Below are 18,299 nucleotides of genomic sequence, written 5' to 3' on the forward strand. Positions count from 1 at the left end.
TCCTCTGCAAAGGGACCTGGAGAAAGCTGCAAGGGGGCTGGGGAAGACGGACAAAAATCATTTTAGGGGATGGTCAAACTGAGTGAGAAAGGACCAAAGCAATGTAGGGAAAGGAGAGAGGCTAGAAGTCCATCACTCACTCCTCTAAACATCTGGGGAGTTATCTGGTGGCGACCGAGAGACAGGTGCATAAAGTAAAGCCATCATGGGTGCTCAATGCCGGAGACGGGGCTGAGCCGCACCTCGTCAGGAAAGTGGGCGGGGCCCAGGAGCCAGCCCTGTCCCCAGCTTCTGGGTCTAGCCCCCGACAAGCTGGGGACCCCTGGCATTGTGATCTGGCCTCCCTGGGCATCGCCTGGCCTGTAAAATCAGGAAGTTAGGCTGCATGGCTGGCCTGCAATAAAAATTCAACAATTCTATAATGATGACAAAATAATAAAACATATAGTTGGCCCTTGAGCAAGGCAGGGGTTAGGGGCGACCACCCCCTTGTGCAGCTGAAAGTCCAAGGATAATTTCTGACTCCCCCAAAGCTTAACCACTACTAACAGCCTACTGTTGAGCAGGCCTTCCCAATAACATGGCAGCCAACCCACACATACACTTTATTCTTACAGTAAACCAAGCTGGAGAGAAGAAAATGGTAAGAGAAAACCCGTTTACAGTTCTGCACTGAATTTATTGAAAAAAAAAATCTGAGGGTGCCTGGCTGACTCAGTCGGGAGAGCATGTGACTCTTGATCTCAGGGTTGTGAGCTCGAGCCCCACATCAGGCATGGAGCCTACGTTAAAAAAAAAAATGCAAAATAAAACTATTTAAAAAAAAATCTGTGTATAAGCGGACCTGCGTAGTTCAAACCCGTGCTGTTCAAGGGTCAACTGTATTACTCTGCCTTTTCAGGACAATCTGGTTTTACTTCTAAAGATAAAAGAAGAAGAACAGACAGGGGGAGCAATCATCTCAAAGGGGTGTGAAATAAGCCTGCTCAAGGCCAAGGGACAGAGACCCTCTGAGGGTTTGTGGGTAAACCCCTTATACCAAGCCCTCTTCCCTGTTCCCAGTACCAACGACAAACAGGAGGTCAGAGATGTGACTCAGGAAAAACAATGGGCTGGAGTTTCCCAAAACAGAGGAAAAAGAGGGAGAAAAAAACAATCACATCAGAAGGTATTTAAAAAACAAATTAAACCCAGGTTCTAATACAGTCCCTTCCCCATCGCCCATCTGAGACATGTCACCGGCAAGCTCACAAGGCCATTTTGTGGTTCCGCAGAATGGACGTCGTCCAGGGATAAAATCAAGATTGTATGACAAGGTGCACCGGAGTTCGCCATAATCTGAAAAGCAGGCTACGCAGCCCGCTGCACGGGGCGCGGTGGCAAAGAGGGAGGTGAGGGGGTGACATCCCACAGCCAGCAGCTGGCCGCCCCTTCCAGCCCGTGGTGGGGATTCGCACTCTATGGAAAGGCAGCGGGGAAGTTAAGATCTAAGGGCAATGGATCCTGCCAGACTCTGGAGAGATCAGGCAGTGCAAGGGGGAAGGACAAAGCCTCCTCTGGTGTAGCTCCCTTCTACTCTGGGTCTTCGGTGGGCATGTCGGCCTGGGGCTGGGAACCTAACCTCTTTCCATCAGCTCGCTTCTTCAGCTGTCCGAACCCCTGGATCAGAATCAACAGCCAAATCAATCTGATCTCATTAAAAGAGGTTGAAAATAGTGAATTGGACTTTTCCTCCACCTGGGGCTTGGCAGTCCAGCATTGGGGGCAAACTCTTGGTATCTTAGCAGCGGATTCCTCCCGAGGAACGCGCTCGGAGCCTGGGGTCAGCGGTGGGTGGGGACGGGAGACACATGCGTGTGCCTTCTGGGCTGGCGAGGGGTGGGAGAGGACAAGACCGCAGAGCAACAGACCAGGCAGAACTGTCAACACGCCAGATTCTGGAAAAGCAGTTTACACGGTTGACCTGCTAAATCCAGAAAGAACTCTGCCGCCCTTCTGTGTCCAAGGTACCACCTTACAGGCTTCGGTTATATGGTTTGGGACATACCTCGCCCCCCAGCAGGTGACCAGGGCTCCTCCATGGAATCAAAGGCATTTGCATGCAGCCCAGGACCTAGGCACCACATCTGCTTCTCACCCCATTTACCTCCTTCCTTTCGCCATTTTTGCCTCCTCCTGTCTTCCGGGTGTCCTTCCCTAACCCCTCTTCCATAACCTCCTTAAATTCCTCTACAATTTCCCTGCTTTCCCTGCATGCATTTTTCCCCCTCCAAGGCAACAGAAAACAAGCAATGTTCAGACCTTCAGTCCAAGGCAAGATTTTTTTTTTCCCCTGTCCTTCCAACTGCTCTATTTGAAGGAAAAAACAAGTTGACTCTGTATTTAGATCAATTCATTATAGTGAGCTCGCCGTGCTCCAAGAAATGGGAGCGTTTGGGGAATGCTGGGACAATTCATTGCCTGCGGATTCGGGAAGAAAATCCACGAAATCAGCCGGCAGAGGGGTCTTGCTATCGCAAAGACATGATCAGGCAGCAGGCAAGGGGCCTCTCTGGATTTCTAGAGGTGGAATACAGAAGGTGGAACACAGTGTTCTCTTGATTCCTCTAGAAACAAGCAGAAGAGCCCAAAGACAAAGGAGCCTCCTGATGGCTGTCAGGTCGCTTCCTGACACTTTTCCTTTATTGCTGGCCGCATCTGCTCAGGTTCTCCTGCCTGCAACCCTGAGCACAGGACCCCCACCCCAAATTCCTCCATCCCCTCCATCTCTGCAGAGTGGGAGGACCCAAGGCATCCCTGACTCCACCAACTACATCCATAGGTCCCTAATAGCTCCCGGTCCCAGCTAGGTAGCCACTTTAAAAAAAAAAAAAAAAAAAGAGGAGGACTTTCTCACTTGGAGAGTCTCCTCTCCGGGACACTAATGAATGAATCAACTCTGGGTGAGGAGGAGGGGACGGGTTTGAATGTGAGATGTGAGACGGCTCCTAGAGGGGGCCATTGCCTGGGCCGAAGCGCTTGCCCTCCGGAGAACATCACAGCCCCTTGTTGAATAAACAGCCCCAGGCAGGCAAGGCAGAAACTGCTGGAGCTCGGTGGCATGCCTGTGGTTTATGAGCTTGAACCTCAGCTGGGGGAAGGTGAACGGGGAAGGTGTGGTAGCGACCTGGGGGGGAAACAGGGTCATGGCTGGGAAAGGCGGGCACCCCCTAGTCCAGTGGCTCCCCAGACCCAGAGCATGGCTCAGTCTTTGGTCCCCCTGGCCGCCCATCTCTTCCTACCCCCCACCCCGGGGTCCGGCTGAGCTGGTGTTGGCATTACGGGAGAGCTGAGAGTTTCCCCTACAGACACTGACTCCTCACCCAGAAACAAGACGGCAGGGTCTAATCGCTTCTGGAAAAGACTAAATCTGTTCTTCCCTGGGGGCCAAAGCAGTGAAAGGAAGCCGGGCTCCGAGGAATGTGTCCCACGGGTGAGCGGAGGGCTGGCCTGCCCGGGGACACCAGGAGGAGGCAGGTGGCTGATCTCGGGGCGGCAGCCTCCTCCTCCACCCCTTCTAACCCTCCCACAAACATCCCTTTGACCCATGACCGGGTCTTCCTGGTCTTCCTCGGACCCAGCCCCTGCCCACCTTGCTCCCGTCTTCGGAGAGAGGATCACACTGGAATAAATCCTTCACCTTTCCAGAAAGGAAATGTCTCTGCTGAACTATTTCAAGGCATAGGGAACCATACACACAGCCCACTTCCTCTGCGGACCCCCCTGGAGAGGGTGCATCCTTTCTGCTCCCCCCCCCCCCCCCAGGGAAAACTCATAAGGCAGGACTCGTTCTCCCTTCCCATTTCCCTACTCCGGTTCCCAGCCAGACCTTCTGCACGGAACCCCCCCCCCCCCAACCCCGCCACCGGAATGGGAATGGCAAGCGGTGACCTCTCAAGTGGGAGCGAGTTGGGATGCGTCCTGGGAACGTGCCCAGGGGTCGGGAAGCAGCACCCTGCCATGTGCATGCTCAGCCTGACACACCCGGGGAGCGGAGAGGTTGAGGTGGGATGCTTTGGTGACCGAGTCACCCAGAACTGGATGCTGAGTTTCCCACCCCACCCCACCACCTCCCCCCCACACACACCATTGCCCTGCCCAAGGTCATCATGGAGTGTCTGGAGGGAGGGCTCATGCTCTGCCCCTTTTCCCCCAAAACAGAGACAGGCATTGTCCCCCACCGAACAGGCCCCAGTATGTCGGTTTCCAAAGCACCCAGCAGGCAAAGCTACAGCTGCTCGCAGAGAAGCCGTGAACTGAATAAAATCAGGAGGTGAATTTGAGAGAGAAACATCCCACGTTAACACCATGGTCTCGGGCTGAACTCAGCTCCCTTCCACGATTACCTTCCTTCCCTGACCCCAGAGGGAAACTGCTCCAACACCATCACCAGTCCCTGAGCCACACACCTGCACACAGACAAGTTATCCTAGTCCAGGATTGGGGGGAGGGCTCGCCGTGACGGGGAGGGGAGAAAACACCCCAAGGAACAGTGACACGTTCAGGGTCACAAACCAGCAGAACAGAGGCCAGCGCTAGCATCCAAAGACCATCACCAGTATCCTCCCAGGGGATGACAAATACATTCAGTAGGGGGGTACGAGGGCAGGTTAGGGGGCAGCCCAGAAAAGAAAGAAACCAGAGCAAGGGAAGGTGGGATGAGTGGCCAGGAGCCCAGGAGAAAGCACCTGGAGGTAGGTAGAGGAATGATAAGGACCGAGTACGACTGCTTCTGGAAGGTGCCTGCCCACAGGCTATGACTTTTCTGCATTCCAAGGTGAGCCACGAGGGAGAACCCTTCACCAGACCAGACCCCAAGGAGATACAGACTGCCCGCCTCCCGTTTCTCACAGTTCCTCCACCCACGCCCGGGACCAGCCAGGCACAGACTCAGTACCTAAAAGATAAGATGTTGAGGGGGTGCGGAATGGGGGACAGTGGCCCCTTAGGGGAATTATACACCGGTCTGCTTTTGGAAACACACAGTTCTGATACCCAAGTATGTATGTCACTATTGAAATACCCACATGTCGTGCGTTTGAGTCAGTAAAACCTGCCAGGGAGTATCATCTTTTCTCAACATCTTCAAAGGAAGAAAAAAAAAATCATGCCCAGAAATTTCTATCTGCCTTTCTCTCTCTTCATCAAGGTACGGCTGATTAATGTCCACAGCGGCAAGGGAAGAAGGCATTCAGGCCAAAAGAACAGAAATGAGTTTCAGCTGTGTGGTGCGGGGTGGGGGTCTGCTTGGCACACACAGAAGCAGGACTGGTCTGGGGGAGGGGGTCCTGGTTACCCAGGCAGGGCTCACACCCCGTGCCAAAAATGGAGGCATGTCCTGGGGCAGGATTTGTTCCCTGAAAGACTCTGCTGAACCAAGTCCAGCCATTCATCATCACGAGGGGACTGGAAGCTGAGCTAACTTTGCCTCCCCTGGGTGCATCGTTCCCTGACTTGGGAAGAGAGACTGGTTTCCTGTTCTCTGGGCTCTGACTTCCCTAAGGACTCCCTGGGAGCCAGGGCCCTGGGGTGGGAGGCAGTCAGGATGGGGCTGTGCTTTGCCGTATTTTGAGCTCTTGCCATAAGTTCCCTGGGGAGGCTGCCCCCATCAACTCCCCCCCCCACCGATGTAACCGGTAAAAGCTGCCCACTGGGCTTAACACAGCAAGCATGTTAACTCAGAGCATTCTGCCAACGGGGTTTGAAAGACCAAGTCCTCCAGTCTCGGCAGGAAAATAAGCATCCCACTTGGGCAAGGAGGCAGTGAACAGACACCATCTGCTCTTGGTCAACATGGAATGGAGAAATTTTTACCCCTTCTTACCGGGGAAGGCGTCCCTTCCATACCACCCCCCCCCACCCCGTCCCCACATGGGGAACACCCAGCTTATACTAAATCACTTGATACTCCCTCCTGTGAGGTTCCAACATTATTCACTATCCTAGACCGAAGAGGATGTGCTGGTTAGACTCAGAAAGCCAAAGCCAAGAGGAGATTACCCCCAAAGTGCCCACTTGCCCTGAAAACTGAACCCAGGACCCCACCCCCATCCCCCATCCAGGGTTATGGAATTCGTAAAATTCCTAGGCTCAAACTTGGTGGACTCCACTGATCCTTACTCTGCCCCGTAACTCCCCTACCACCAAAGCATGCATTCTGGGCTCTGAAGAAAGGGTGGAAATAAGAAAGCTGTGATTTATCTGCATGTCAAGAAAGCAAGCGAGGGAGAAACTGGCCTCAGAGAGAGAGTGTGAAGAGAACCGGGGACGCACGTTAAGAGAGGCGAGGCTCCGCGGAAGGTTGGGGACGGAGACACGGGGGACCGGGGGACCCGGGGACTGGGGACCCGGGGACCGGCCCCGGGCGGCCGCTCGCACGCCTCTCACCTGTGGATGTTCATCTCCCGCGGAGGGCGGTGGGCCTTGTCATAGGAGACCTTGGCGAAGACGCCCGCCACGATGACGAAGGCGATGACCCCGCAGGTGATGTAGACGGTGAAGTTGGTCTTGTCCTTCTCCGGGTCGTACTTGTTCTCGGGCCCCGGCGACACCACCTTGGTGCTGGGCGTCTGCACCCACACGGGGCTCTGGTAGTTGGTGCACTGGCGCTGGTCCAGCTTCTCGTGGCGCTTCTTGCAGCAGAAGCGGTAGTAGCAGGTGCCGCAGCAGTACAGGTAGCCGCTCTCGCTGTTGTTGCACTCGAACTCCTTGTCGTACTGGCCGCTCACGTCGTAGTAGCCCCAGCACGTCTCGTAGGTGACGGCCGCGCTGGCCGCCGCCACCGCCGCCGCGGGCTGTCCCCGCCGGCTCCCCGCCTCCGGGCCGCCGGGCGCACGGGCGGCGGTGCCGTTCAGCTCGCGGCCGCCCCGGGCCAGGGCGCCCCCGGGCCGCCGGCCCCCGACGGCAGCGGCGCCGGCGCTCAGGGTCCGGTTGGCGGCGCGGCCGCGGGCGCCGCGGGCGCCGGGCAGCAGGTGCAGGGACTCCAGCGAGAGCAGCAGCAGCAGCAGCAGGAGGAGGCGCCGCAGCGCCATGGCGGGGCCGGGCGGGAGGGCGCGGGCAGGCTTCCGCGGCAGGCCGCTCCCCGGCCGCGGGGCTCCGAGGGCAGCGGCGCGGGCCGGGCTGGCGGCGCGGGCGGTCAGCGGCGCCGGGGCGATGGCGCCATCGAGGCGCGGGCGGCGGCGGCGGCGGCGCGCGGTGCGCACGGACCAGCCCGGCGCGGGCTGCTCGGGTGCTCACGCTGCGCGCCGGCTCCGCGCTCCCCCTGCGGGCTCGGCGCGCCTCCCGGGCAGCCCCATCCCCCGCCGGCGGCGGCGCGGCTCAGGCGGGACCCGAAGCGCAGCTCCCGGCGGCGGCGGCGGCGGCGGTGGCAGCGGCGTGGTCCCGTCCGGGCGGGTCCTGCGGGACAAGACGGGGAGCTGGTCACGGGGCGGGGCGGGGGGCGGGCGGGGAGGGACCGCGCAGCCTTCGAGGAGCGGGACTCGGGGCCGGAGGGGCGCGGAGCCCGCGGACACGGGGCCCGGGGGCCCTGAGCGCGGGCCACCGAGGGCGCACGGGCCGCCGGCCCCGCAGCGCGCTCCCGCCGCGGACTGACTCCCCGGGACGGAGCGGGCTGCGGCGGGGGGCGCGCGGCGGCCGGCCCTCACTCACTCACCATGCCCGGCTGCGACTGCAGAGGTGGCGGCGGCAGCGGCGGCGGCGGCGGCGGCGGCGAGGGGGAGCGCAGCGGCCGGAGCGAGCGAGCCGGGAGCCGCCGGCCGGCCGCCTGCACTAGTGCCGGAGCGCGTGCGGGAGGGAGCGAGGGAGACACACGCACTCACACACCCGCACACGCGGGAGCGCCGCGCGGGGAGGGGAGGCGGCGAGGGGAGGGGAGGGGACAGCAGCCGCTCACCGCCGCCCACGTTTACACGCCCGGGCGCCCGGGGGAGGGGGCTCCTCTTCGCTGCTCCCCTCTCGCCGCCGCACTTGAAGCTCCGCGTCACCAGAGCCCAGGACTCTGCTTCTTCGAAACGGCGAACCCGGCGGCGGCGAAGGGGCGGGGAGTGGGGCGGGAGTGTCCCCTCTGGAGCCGGCCCGCGGCTGGGCCGGACCTCCGCTCCCTTCGCCCGGTCCCGCTCTCGGCCAGGATCCCGACACCTTCCCCGAGCCCCGGGCCGTGCGCTGCCAGAGCGGGGACTTGCGGGATCTGCAAGCCTTTGCCTCTCCCTAGTGGCGACGCTCGCGGCGGAGGGAGGAGACCAAACCCATTGCTACAGGTTCCTAAACTGAGACCAGGGGTCAGGTAGCTTGTCTGAGGTTACAGGGCCGCCAGTGAGCTGAGCCTGCACTGCCTCGCCTCGGGCGCTCTCCTCTCCACCCCGCCAACGACAGGGACGAGGACACAAGGCAACGCCAGCCCTGGATGGCTCATTTTATTGCCTCTTCCCGGAGCTTTTCCCAGAGTACTGGGGCAGAGTTAGAAAAGCTGCCAGAGCGTCTAAGACTCAGCTTTGAAATCCCTCTGCTATAGGTGAAGGGATAGGGATGCAGAGAGGGAGGTGATCCCCTATGCTTGCTCAGGAGATCTGTGGAATGGAGTCCTGGGTCTAACTCTAAGCCTTGAGGCCACCCCAAGAGGGAGTCCTAATCATCGTCTTCGGCATGCGTCCATGGGAGGAGATGGGGGAAATGAGAACAAAAAGCAGGGACCACTGCCAAAATCCTGCCTGCCTGGCCTGGCCTTTTCTGCAACTGCCGGTGTGTTCAGGCTGAAGGCAGGGGCAGTTGTCAGAGTGTGGGCAGTAGAGATTGTGGGAAGGCTGTCCATGAAGTCCCACTGGTGCCTGATTCAAACTGAGGATCCCCCGTGCCAGAAAGACAGAGAGCTTCTGCTTGGAACTTCATAATGGATAAGTTGGAGCAGGAGCCCAGATTCCAAGGCACCAGAAGCAAACCCTGGGATGCCTTCCCTTCTCCTTCCTCTGCCTTCCCTCCTTCTTCCTCTGCACTTCCTCGAATTCTCTCAACTGCCTCTCGCCTGCCCCTCTTCTTAATGCTTCTGTTCAGTAAACACCTATGTAGTGCCCCCTCTCCACCAGGCACTGGTAAGTGCCGGGATAAAAGATGAGTAAGCCCGTCCCCTTCCTCAAGGAGGCAAGCTTGCAGAACACTCCAGAAACAGCTCACCAAACATTTACCGTGTCCATGGTCACGTCCTGTCCTGTATAAAGATGGGCACAGAAGGCTCTGAGAGCGCAGATGTCGGGCTCCTAGCCTAGCCCTGGAGGGGCAAGGTCGGGGTCAGAGGCAGCTTTCTCCATGAGTTAATGAGCAGAATCTTGAATGAATAATGAAGAATTAATACAGCAAACAGAGGGGAAGGACACTGGCAGCAGAGGGAACATCATTAGCAAAACCGGAAAGATGCGAAGCCCTGTGAGGGGGTGTGAGCAAGAGGTGTAGCGGTTGAGCAGAAACTCGGAGGGAGTCTTCCAAATAAAGCTGGCAGGAGGGCACCACATCTCCTGCCAAACAACTTGAATTGATTCTGCGGTTGACGGAGAGCTATCGGTGGGTTCTACTCAAGGGGAAGCCACTGTCAGATTTACACATTTGCTGACTCTCTAAGTCAGCTGGAGTAAGGAACGCCACATGGGAGAAGAGAGATTTGGAAACTGCTCTGAGGACCCAGGTAAAAGTTGCCAAAGGGCCAGAGTAGAGCATTGGCGGTCGGTGCCCACAGTAGAGAATGATTGGCATGGTCGAAAGAGCAGTGCGGGACAGCATTAGCCATGGACGTGCTGAAAGGGTATGTGCTATGGTGAGTGCGGTGAAGTATGTAAGCCTGACGATTCAAAGACCTGTACCCCTGGGGCAAATAATACATTATATATTAATAAAAATAATTAATTAAAAAAAGAGCCTGAGGGCCCCTGGGTGGCTCAGTGGGTAAAGCCTCTTCCTTCGGCTTAGGTCATGATCCCAGGGTCCTGGGATCCAGCCCTGCATCAGGCTCTCTGCTCAGCAGGGAGCCTGCTTCCTCCTCTGTCTCTGCCTGACTCTGCCTCCTTGTGATCTCTCTCTCTGTCAAATAAATAAATAAAATCTTTAAAAAAAATTAAAAATTTTCAAAAAGAGCCTGGAGCAGAACTATTCAGTACCAGGGCTCCAAGCTCAAGGGCACAGATAAGAAAAGCATATCCGTTTGGGAACCCTGACATAGGCATATACGTCTGGAAATCATAAAAACGTATTCTTGACCTTTATACTATGTGCAATTCTTTTTAAAGATTTTATTTACTTATTTTAGAGAGAGGGAGAGTGTGTGCCTGTGAACAGGGGAGGGGCAGTGGGAGAGGGAGAGAATCTCAAGCAGGCCCCCCCTGCTGAGCACAGAGCCCCAACACAGGACTCGCGACCCTGAGATCATGACTCGAGCTGAAATCAAGAGTCAGACGGTTAACCAGTTGGTTAACCGACTGAGCCACCCAGGCGACCCACTATGCGCAATTTCTAAGCCATTTCCTGCCTTTTCTCCTCCCTGAGCTTTCACTTCCCCCTTCCTTATTCCGCGATTGCCAATTCTGTATCTGGGAGCTTCCTAGCAAGGGGTAGAAACATGTCTTCCTCATATGGGATTCCTCAGTGGTACTGAGTAGGGGAGATTGATTTGGACCTCCAGATCGTCCCCTCACGCAAATGTGATCTGAACCTCGGTGCTCACAGAGAGTAGGATCAGCAAAACAACAGAAAATAACAGTATCTCAGAGTTGGACAGGATCTTCAAGGTTATTCATTCCAATCCTTTTTGCAGTGCATTGTATATAACATATATAGTATATATATATAAAAGATAAATATATATAAACAATATATTATATAGACATATTTATATAATATATATTAAATAAATTATATATAATTTATAATATGTGAATATATAGATTAATTTTAATATAAATTATATATATTATATATATATTTTAAAATATTTTATTTATTTGACAGAGAGAAATCACAACTAGGCAGAGAGGCAGGCAGAGAAAGAGAGGAGGAAGCAGGCTCCCTGCAAAGCAGAGAGCCCAGTGCGGGGCTTGATCCCAGGACCCTGGGATCATGACCTGAACTGAAGGCAGAGGCCTTAAGCCACCCAGGCGCCCCCCCCCCCTTTTTTTTTAAAGTTTTACTTATTTATTTTTTTTTACTAAGCTCTGCACCCAACATGGGTCTTGAACTCACCACAGGGCGATCAAGAATCACATACCCACCAGACTGAGCCAGCCAGGTGCCCCCACATTCTATTTCTTATTGATACTTCGAGCCCTCTTGGTTTGCCCATCATAGTTGACCAGGTTGGCTGCCACCAACCAATATCCATTTGCCTCCCAACATCTATTTTTCTCCTTTCTCCTTCTGGTTTCAATACCTGAATTTTTGGCAGGATGAAGGTGTCCTTCCTTTGTGGATTGAGCTTACCTAAAAGTGCGTAGAGAAGAGTTTTCTTTTTAACAACCTATACCAACTTCAGGCAGCCAGTCCATGGGCTCAGGATAAAGGGACCCATTCTCAAGGGTAAATCCCCATTTGGGCTAAGACCACCATGGGAATCCCATTCCCCTGGGGCCAGTGATTGGTTAGGAATGGACACATGATCCATTTCTGGCCAATACAAAGTGAGGGAAGTGTTGGGACTGTCCGGGGAAATTTTCCTTGCTCTGAAAAATAGTGGTGATGCCTCTGCTTTTTCGAGTGCTGTTTCTGTGAATGTCCTGAACTCACCTGGAGGTGTCGGGGTGGGGTGTGGGGAACCAGTCCTTAGTCGAAGCTGGTATTGACTCTGATCATCATTAGTGCTGCTCACTGCCTTTCTCTGCCTTCTAGGCTTATAGTAGAATGGCAATTACTGGCCCATTCATGAGTAGGAGGGTCGGCAAATCGTGGGCAGAAATGATTTGTGTTATTTCTGAACCAGAGCATTTAATCACCAGTTCAAGACACTCTAGAGTTCCCATGTTCCTCTGGCATGGTGATCAGCAATGTTCTATGTGGGAGTGGCTTTGTCAGCCTGGAAGTGATGACAGTAGGGACGCCCCCCTCCCCCATTTAATAAAAATGGTGCCTGGCCGTGGACATGAAGTAGAAATATACTTCTTTTCCTTAAAGCCCCTGGAACTGGGTCTGTTACCGCAGCATATCCTAGCGCATCCTGATTTATACACTGAGGATGATGGATGGAAGGATGGAAGGAACATTATCATCTTGGATCTGTGCCCAGGGCTCTCACAACTCTGGTCTTCCAGTGATGGGAAATAATTAAATTCCCTTTTATTGAAGCCTCTTTGAATCCGGAGTTTCTCTAACATGCAGCCCAAAGCATCCTAATGGATATATTATGTATTTTTGTCTCCATTCTGACTTTCTCTAAGATTTCTAGTTAGCTATGCAACTTTGAGCGAAACCTACCCTTTCCATGGAATTCAGTTTTCTCCTCTATATAGTGGGGAGCTAAGTGGATGGAGTGTTTCTACAAGCCACCTCCATTATATCTTCTCACTGTGAGTCTTTACCATGTCCCCAAGTTTAAGCATGGTCTCATGGCTCTGTGTGATCTTCTCTCCTGCTGTTTTTCAAAGCTCCTGTCCTCCTCTTCTCTCCTTACTCACTCTCTCCAACAGCAATGGCGTCCTCACTCTTCCTTACTCACTCTCTCCAACAGCAATGGCGTCCTCACTCTTCCTTACTCACTCTCTCCAACAGCAATGGCGTCCTCACTCTTCCTTAAAGCCTTTCCCCTTGCTCACTGCCCGGGAACCCTCCAGGCCCCGATGTATGCAGGATTTTTTTCTCCAACCTCCCTACATTTCTGCTCAAGCTCCCTTAGAGAAGCTCCCCTGACCTCCTGATGAAAACAACACAACCACACACAACTACCTGCCATGTCTCCTTCCATCATGACCACCTTCTCCTTCCCATGATATACCATCATGACATTCATCGCTACTTGCTACACATTCATTTAGCTATTTTTTTTTTAAGTTCTCAGGGCACCTGGCTGGCTCAGTTGCAAGAGCGTGTGACTCTTGATCTTGGGCTGGCGAGTTTGAGCCCCACGTTGGGTATATAGATTACTTAAATAAAGAAAACCTGAAAAAAATAAAAAATAGACACAAGTTCTCTTCGTACCTGCTGCTGGAGCGCCCACTCGTGCTTGAAGATTGCTGCTGTTTTGTTGACTGCTGTATTCTCCATGTCTGGAACAACGCTTGGCACACAGTAGGCTGTAGTGGGCACAGAAGGACACATCTCCAGCTGTCATCTCCTCTAGGGACACAGACTTCTCTTGCAGGAACACAGGCTTCCTTTCCTGAATGGCCCACATCCAATGACTAATCAAATTGCAAGTACAAAGGCCTAGCTATTTTAGCCCAATGGAGGAACTCTGGTGGGCCCTATTTTCTCTAAAGGCCCAGGTTCCCTGTGGCCAAGGCTTTGCTGGGCCATTATTCAATCTATGCAATCCTGCTTCCTCCCCCTAAAAAGGAGCCTGTCAACATTTGTCTCAGCCTCTGCTTCAAGAGATCTGAGCTCACCCCTTTGGCATTCAGGAAAAAGGTGTTGAACGACTGAATGAGTTTATCATCTCCGAGTGTCATTCCTCTAAGTGACCATGTGCTTTTGCTTTAGAACATCCAGTGACAAGTTAGAAATGACCTCCTAAGGCCATCCATTCCAATGAGAGAAAGTTCTAGTAGTTGGAAATCAGAGCACATTGCATTTTGTTAGTGTTGCCGAGAGGCAAATCAATGTATTAGTTCATACCGAGCTTCTCGTTGACTAGAGTCTTTGTCACACCTGTACTAGTTAGGATGACTTTTGGGATCCCTATGGAACACTTCATATGTAGTCTCGTTAATTTCATGGAGCTGCACCCATGACTCCAGCCTTCTGAGCATCTGGGAACTTGTCATTGGATGTGTTAATTCTCCCAACGTTCCTTCCCCCTTTTCTGAGCCAGGGTCTCAAATCTTTATTCAGAGATTTACCCTCCACTACTCTCATCCCACAAGGTCTGTACGGGATTGTGCAGGACCTTGATTTAAGCTTAACAGCATATCGTAACTCCTTCTGGAGACTCAGAGAAAGTAAGCCAGTGGCGGAAGCCCATACAATCAGATGAACCCCAGGATCTGTGGGGGCAGGACTCAGGAAGACAACCCCTCTTTCCTCTGGAAGAAGGCTAACATGGCATCATGGTAGCTATCTTGCCTTGGAAAGGGGGAACCCAGAGCTGCTGAGGTCTCCATGGGAAGCTAGAGAAAGGAGCTGGTCCGATACTGGGCTGAGCCAAGAGATGGAAAGAAACACAGTCTTATTGGCACCATTTGAGCTTTGAATCTAGCTTCATCTGAAGCGTGCCTACATCTGTACTTTTATGTTACCTGAGCCAATACATCCCTACTTTAATTAAGCTCTTTTTCACTGGACTGTCTTTCTGCAGGTAGAAGCATTTTAATTGGTACAGCTGACCTCACCGTTGATCAACATGACTGGAGTCTTAAGTTGGAAGAAGTGGTTTTGCTGTCCTCCGAATGACCTCACGTGTGGCAGGTGATGACTGGGGGCAGCGGTTGAAAGAAGCAGGACAGGTCATGCCTAATTAGAACTCTAGAACTGTGGCATTTTAGAATTGGATGGGCGCACAAGCATTTATGTCCTCTGGACTCTTCTCGGCCTGTATCTGATCAGCCAGACATGTGAGGGCGGGAATGACCTCCTATTACCTCTATGGCTAGCCTGGCCTAGGATCAACTCATCTTTGCATCCATTTATTCATTTTTTATCATTCATTCTGTCTATCAGTCTTTCAATGAATATTTAATGAGCCCCGCTAGGTGTTAGTCAAAATATGAACCAATAAATTATGCTTTCTGGCCTGCCATCTGGAACCCTACTTGGGGACTCATAGAACTACCTGGCTTTCTACCACAAACCAGATGTTATCTACTGACTGTTTGTGTCCCTCCAAAATTCATACATCGAAGTTTAACCCCCAACATAATGGTATTTGGAAGTGGGGTCTCTGGGAGATAATCAGGTTTAGACGTGTCTGTTGTCACTTGGGTCACTTTGAATTCTGTGTCCAACTTTCGTGAAATTGAACGGGCCATTGTCAATAGTATCTTCAGTAGAAGAGGTATGCATGATTAAAAAAAAAAAGAAAAGGTCAGTGTGGCCTTTCTTTTTCCTTTAAAGAAAAAAAATGAATAAACTAATTGGATCTCACTCACTGATCTAATCTAATGGACTGAGCACAAATTGGTCATTAATACAACCAAATGAATAAACAGCAATTCTTGGTTCTGTATCAGGATGGAGACACTATCTGGACGGACCATCTGCTGGCTGGATGCCAAGATCAGGGTGAATCACTGAATAGACAAATGCCGTCATCAAAGTAATAGAGGTAACGGGACTGAAAAGGACCAATTTTGTTATTGTTAACTCCCATCAATTTTCAAAATTACTGATTGGATCCTGGAGTTACTTGCCAGGGGATGGGTGTCCCAATTCTGACATCCTGAGCCCTGAACAAGATGTTGAATAACCCCATCTGCAGATATCACTGGTGCTCAGGTAGGGCCTGCTGGAGCCAGGTACCAGTGAAAGGAGGGAAGGCTGGCCCAAAGAAGTTTGGCAAAGGCATTTCTGGAGGTAGGTGACCAGAGAGCCTGAGAAACACTTATTCAACCTTTGCTTGATGGTCTGGTTTTCTAATTTAGTTTGCAGATCTTAGCTCAACACCTTGGGTGCCTGTTCATTCTACTTTCCTGTTGATCCCCCAACCTCCAGACCCAACTCCATCTCCTAGAATCCCAAACTTGGAGAAAAGAGATGAACCCCCTCCAAATCCTTGTCCAAGAGGAGTCACCAGAGGCTGAAGGGCAATGTCATGGTTGTGTTGACATGGCGATTGGACAGTTACAAGTCAAAGAGAAAAACTGGGACTGGGAAAATCCTGAGACACACAACACTACCATTGTGCTCAGGCCAGTTGCAGGGGGTACCAGCTTAGTGAAATCACATATGGGGAATGATGCAGAAGATCCGTTGAGAACCAGGAAGGCAACCCAGAGAGGTCGTGGTGGAGAAGGAGGTTGAGGCACAGTGGTGGGTTAAATCCAGCAGACCCGGAAGATCTCCGAGCAGGAAGGGGCTGATTCGGCATCCATCCAGTAGTTGGGAAGAGGGACGTCCACAGGAACTGACAGGCAGGGCAAGATGTTGTCCCTGGGTCCAGTCACAGTGACAGAGAAGCTGGCCAAGCAGTGGCTTACAAGCCTTCGGCATGAACAGATATCAATTCTAATGCATGGGCTCTCTAGGGCTGGCAGATGAGTGAGACAAAGAGGAGAGAGACACAGTGTGGGAGAAGTCCCACCAGGCCAAGTGTGACGAGGTCTGTGCCCACTTGGCTTCCATTCATCTGTCTCCTTGGTGGCACTCAACCCTCACACACATTACAACTTCCTCTTCCCATCCCCACCTCTTCAGCCTCCTGCCCTCCACCTCAGAAAGATTTCATAAATATCCACGCTATGCTGGTGGCAAATCGTCACGATGGCAAATATCTCATTGGACATTATTTTTATTCCCTTTTATTTTACCCTCCTCCTATTCCTGTGGTTCCCCATTTTCTCAGGTTTTTATTTTCCATCAGCGTGTTCCCATTTTTACATCTATCCCCCACCCAGGGTATCTTTGTAATACAATAAATTTCAGGATATCTCTTTCCCTCTGAGAGAGCATATATCCCGGAGGAAGAGGGTAAGTCCGGCAAAAGAACTTCGGAATTTGGTCTTGATGCTCACCTTCAAGACCCTTACTGTCCTATTTCAGAATTTCCTTATTTTTGTTCTCTCACCTTTTTAGAGACGACGGAGCGGAGGACAGTGGTTCTCAACCTGGGGATGATGAGGAGTTGAGATGAGAGCCAAAATGTGTGCGTGTGTGTGTGTGCGCGCGCATGTGCTATTTTTACGAGACATTTCATCACACCGGTGAATTTGGACCCTAGAAGAAAAGAAAGTGAGAACATTACTCTTGGACAAAAAGCCGAAAACTTACATTCAGGAGACCTGAATTCCAGTCCTGAGGCTACTTTTACTAGTTCAGCAACTAACGTGTGACCTCCTGGGGCACCGTTTCCTTTGCTGCCGAAAAGAGAAGGTAATTCTGGCCTTTCAAACAACACAGGGTGCACGGATCAAATGAGATCATGAATGGTAAAGTATTTTGGACACTCAGAAGTTCAACAAAAGTGTTCTTATTCTGCCAAATCTCTCAGTTACACACACACACACACACACACACACACACACACACACACAAACCCCAGAAGGGCTGGATCAAAAGTCAAACCAAACCAGCCTTGGCAGCAAGGGACATGATGTTTCCGAGACCACACATGTCCTCTATGATATTTTAGTCTCTCTGAATGTGTCATTCGCTCGGTGCACAAGTGTGTTATGACTGATATCCAGTTTATGGAAGCAATTATCTGGATATTTGAACAGAAGCGTTTACATACTCTGGTTTCACCCTTTCTATCTGAACCTTACTCTCCCTATTGGTATAAAAACATTGCTGAGGGCACATCCCTTGTACGGACAGCTGCCCTGGCAGAGCGATGTTCCAAGAGGTTTCTGACACAGCTCTCTAAGACGTGGACTGTTACCAGTTCCTGTGACCAGTGGGTTCAGAGTAAAGGATGGAATGATTCAGTATCTTCCCTCCAAGGGAGAAGGGCTTTGACCCAGGTAGAGCCCTGGATGATTCTGGAATCTGAGACCAGAGGGAGTGCAGCTAGAAAATTAAATAAGGAGCCAGATCGGAAGAGGCCAAAGCGGGGACCCAGAGGGACAAAGTGGCACTTTATTACCAAGAGAGTAACACTTTTTAATTGCTTAACACAACAAATAAAGAGGTGGCAGCCTCGGCTTGTCCCTGATTTGTTCACACACCAAATGGGTTTGCGAGAACAAAATGCTTTCCTCACTTAATTTAGAAGTTGCGATTTTGATTAGAAAACAAAGGGACACACAGGAGACCAAAACATGGAACAGGAAGAGGCTTCTCACTGATAACAACTGAGTTTATTAGAAAGTCTCCTTAAAGGGCATACACTACGAACTGAAAATAATTAAGTCAACATTAAGAGCAAAATCTGAGTCTTATGAAAAAGAAAAACCATCCTCCATTGGATGCAGTGTGGGAGACACGGG

At 52.2% G+C, this 18,299-nt stretch overlaps 1 protein-coding gene across 1 annotated transcript in view; it reads right to left on the reverse strand.

Annotated features, from left to right (window-relative positions):
- SHISA6 (shisa family member 6) overlaps positions 1-7,070 on the reverse strand; it is a 280,372-nt gene extending 273,302 nt beyond the window's left edge. The window contains exon 1 of the mRNA XM_045985890.1: positions 6,427-7,070. Coding sequence (XP_045841846.1) covers positions 6,427-7,070 — 644 coding nt within the window. The remainder of the gene's footprint in view (positions 1-6,426) is intronic.
- Between the last annotated feature and the right edge of the window lie 11,229 nt (positions 7,071-18,299).

Source organism: Meles meles, chromosome 18, assembly GCF_922984935.1.
Source record: "Meles meles chromosome 18, mMelMel3.1 paternal haplotype, whole genome shotgun sequence".
Classification (NCBI taxonomy): Eukaryota; Metazoa; Chordata; class Mammalia; order Carnivora; family Mustelidae; genus Meles; species Meles meles.